Below are 3,046 nucleotides of genomic sequence, written 5' to 3' on the forward strand. Positions count from 1 at the left end.
GGGGGGGGGGGCACGCGGCGGGGCGTGCCAGCCGCTGCTGGGAGGGGGTCGAGAAAAGCATCCCGGGGAGTGCATGGGCGAAAGGGTCCCATAAAGGCACCTGAACGACGAGAATCGCACTGCAACCTGGCAAAAACAGGCCCCAAGATGCAGATTTGCAGCTTCAAGATCGCGCCAACCAGCAGCCCAGACGGCTGCCATGATTGATGGCGGCGTCACGAGTCACGCACCTAGCACATAACCCAGGACGCTGAGTTGGAGCACGCAGCGCACGGCTGCAAACAGCAGCTGCGTGTGCAGCCCCAGCTGGAACCTGGGCGGGCGTGAGGATCGCGCGGGGTGGGGCGAGGCTCTGCGCGCGTGGCCCGGGCGTGGCAGGCGTGCCGGGGGACAATGGGAAGGCGGGTCGTGCGACCAGCGACCGTGCGGCCGCGCACCTGAGCGATACGAGCGCCTGGACCACAATCAGCGCTGCCGCCAGCGCAACCTCCGTCGGTGACAGGGACAAGACGCCCGCCCCGGCGTCGCCGCCTCGCCACATGGTCCCGACCGTCACGGGTGCGCTGGCGAGCTGGGGGCTTGGACCATGTGAGGGGGCAAGCCATACATGGCTGATATCCATTGCGATGACTCTACGCCTCAGAAAGTGACGGGTGCGTTCACCGCAGATCACTGCCTGCTGGACTCGCAAGTGCGGCCTCAGACACGGATGCAGACTTGACATACGTACGCCAAGAACATGCTTTCAATCAAATACCTATGACAGCCCCCTGCGGACCTGCTTTTTATACTGTAAGGCGATCGCTTCGTCGACACCGTTGCGCGGCACCCTGCAACTCGCACAGTATGACGGTGCAGAGTCCTCGACTACCATCCTACGCCGGCAGCTGGGTCTAGACCCGATTGTCTTGAGGGCGGCGACAAGTGTGAGAGCGCGGACGCCCGCCCACCGCGCGGGCACACGCCTGCTTGCAGCCACCCACGCCCAGGCGACCACGCGATGGGGTCGTTCCTAGGCGTGACGGCCGTGCAGTGGCAGAACGGCACGCGCGTGGCGGTCGGCGTAGTCATTCTCGCCAGCCTCGGCCTGACCCTGGCACACTACACCCAGATCGACCCCCGATGGTGAGCGGCCACCGGCCTTTGCTCCCCTGCGCGCTGCATATTTGTGTGCCCATGCGCGGTGCCGACGCCATACAGCCCTCGACCAGCCGCGTGTCTTGCCATGGCGTCGTCGCCGCGGCTCCTCTTGTTGCAGCCACTCACGAACGCAGCTGCACTGCAATTCAAACCCAGGGACATCGTGCACCCAGAGGCGGTCTCAAACGGCCTGCAGGCGAGCCCGGCCGACGGTCTGCTGCGGTGTTCAGCAGGGACGGGCGCAACGCATGCGTGCGGCAGCCGCGCCGCGCGTGTCTTGCTCGCTCCGCGCGGTTGGGCAGCGAGCGGCTTTGCCGAGGATCGAAACCAGGGGGCCACGCATGCGTCTGGCGTACCCGCATGCGGCTGGCTCACGCCCGTCCCTCTTTTCCCCTTGCTTTCGGCGCCCATCTCAGTGGAGTGCGATCACTGTCATCCTCGTGGCGTCGCCGCTGGTGGGTGCGGTGGCCAAGACGGGCATCGAGCGCACCATCGGCACTATTGCAGGTGCGCAAGTTGTGCGAGCAGGAAGGGCTGTCATGGGCGCGGCGGCGAACCAGTCGGTTCAGCCACGAGTGCGCACACGCGCTGGAGCCTCGTCAAGTGCTGCGTCGCCGCGTGCCCGGCTAGCCTCCCCCCCGCCGCCCCTCCCTGCCCCTCTCAGCCGCTCACCCCCGGCCCCCATCATCACCCGTCACGGTGCGCCCTGACAGGCGGCCTGCTGGCAATGGGTGCGGTGTACGCCAACTCCCTGCCCCTCCTCTGCGTCCTCGCCTTTGCCGCAACCCTCGTCGGCTACCTGGCAGGTCTGCATCTCGCTTGTATTTGTGCATAACAGTCTATCGCATGTTCTGTCACAGTCGTGTCGCGTAGTATGGGGTCCAGGGTCCATCTCCCTGCCCGCCCGCTCTTGCGCCCTCCATTTGCCACACGGCGAACCGGGGGCTGGGGCAGGAGCCGGGGACACGCGCCCCTCCCCGTCCCCCATGGAGGGGAGGCGTCGACAGCACCCGCACCCGCCCCAGCAGCGGGCGACCCCGCTCCCCTGCGAAACACATACTATATCCGGCTCCGGCATGCCGCAGGCGCCAAGTACGGGCGTGAGTACAGCGGGAAGCTCTTCCCCCTGACCTACCTCATCGTGGGCTCTGCCGGCGTGCTCACCAAGGAGCCAATCCCCATCATGCTCGCGCGCATCACGGGCATCCTGCTGGGTGCGGGGGCGGATATCCCGGGCCGCCCTGCGGGGGGGCACGCGGCCGGGCACCTGTCGCTGCCGCCGCAGGCGGCAGCAGGCGCCGGCGCGCAGGGTAGGCGGGCCGAGCTGGAGGGTGGGTGGTGGCTGCAAGCCTGCGGCCTGCCACTATGCCATTGGGCCGCGGCGGTCCCCACTCTCGCGGCGTCCGTCGCATTTCGCCTGCCCCCTCCCTTCGCCCCCCGCTCCAGGGATCGTCTGCATGTTTGTGCTCTCGATGGTCTGGTTCCCCCGCAGCGCGAGCGACAAGGTGCGGCGGGAGCGGCAGCCGCAGCCCTGTCAAGGCCCGGGCGCTTGATCGGCCGCCCTGGTGCTGTGGGTTGCGCAGCCCGGTCCCGCTGGCTTGCGGAAGGCCGTTGCGCTGAACTGCACCTGGGGGCCGCAGTCCTGCGCCCTCCCATGCCGTTGGCGCCACGGGATATGGGTTGGGCCACTTCAAGGCATGAGCCATCAGCTTTTCAACCCCTTAGGAAGTTCAGCCACTTCTTGGCTTGGAACAAACAGTGCACGCACGTGCGCGCACGCATGTGCGCACACACACACACACACACACACACGCGTGCGCACACACACACACACACACACACACACACACACACACACACACACACACGCGTGCGCACACACACACACGCGTGCACACACACACAC

The 3,046-nt window shown here is 67.1% G+C and overlaps 2 protein-coding genes across 2 annotated transcripts in view; one reads left to right on the top strand and one right to left on the bottom strand.

Annotated features, from left to right (window-relative positions):
• The window catches only part of MNEG_6275 (hypothetical protein), a gene marked incomplete at both ends in the record, with an annotated part of 4,189 nt that extends 3,648 nt beyond the window's left edge, over window positions 1-541 (bottom strand). The window contains 2 exons of the mRNA XM_014045252.1: window positions 231-313; window positions 438-541. Coding sequence (XP_013900706.1) covers window positions 231-313; window positions 438-541 — 187 coding nt within the window. The remainder of the gene's footprint in view (window positions 1-230; window positions 314-437) is intronic.
• Window positions 542-1,000: 459 nt separating this feature from the next.
• On the top strand, window positions 1,001-2,693 carry MNEG_6276 (hypothetical protein; the record flags this gene model as incomplete). Its single annotated transcript, XM_014045253.1, has 6 exons — window positions 1,001-1,125; window positions 1,297-1,414; window positions 1,557-1,647; window positions 1,854-1,946; window positions 2,226-2,450; window positions 2,587-2,693. The coding sequence occupies 6 exons, from the start codon at window positions 1,001-1,003 to the stop codon at window positions 2,691-2,693; spliced, it is 759 nt and encodes a 252-aa protein (XP_013900707.1).
• Between the last annotated feature and the right edge of the window lie 353 nt (window positions 2,694-3,046).

Source organism: Monoraphidium neglectum (assembly GCF_000611645.1).
Source record: "Monoraphidium neglectum strain SAG 48.87 unplaced genomic scaffold scaffold01005, whole genome shotgun sequence".
Taxonomy (NCBI): Eukaryota; Viridiplantae; Chlorophyta; class Chlorophyceae; order Sphaeropleales; family Selenastraceae; genus Monoraphidium; species Monoraphidium neglectum.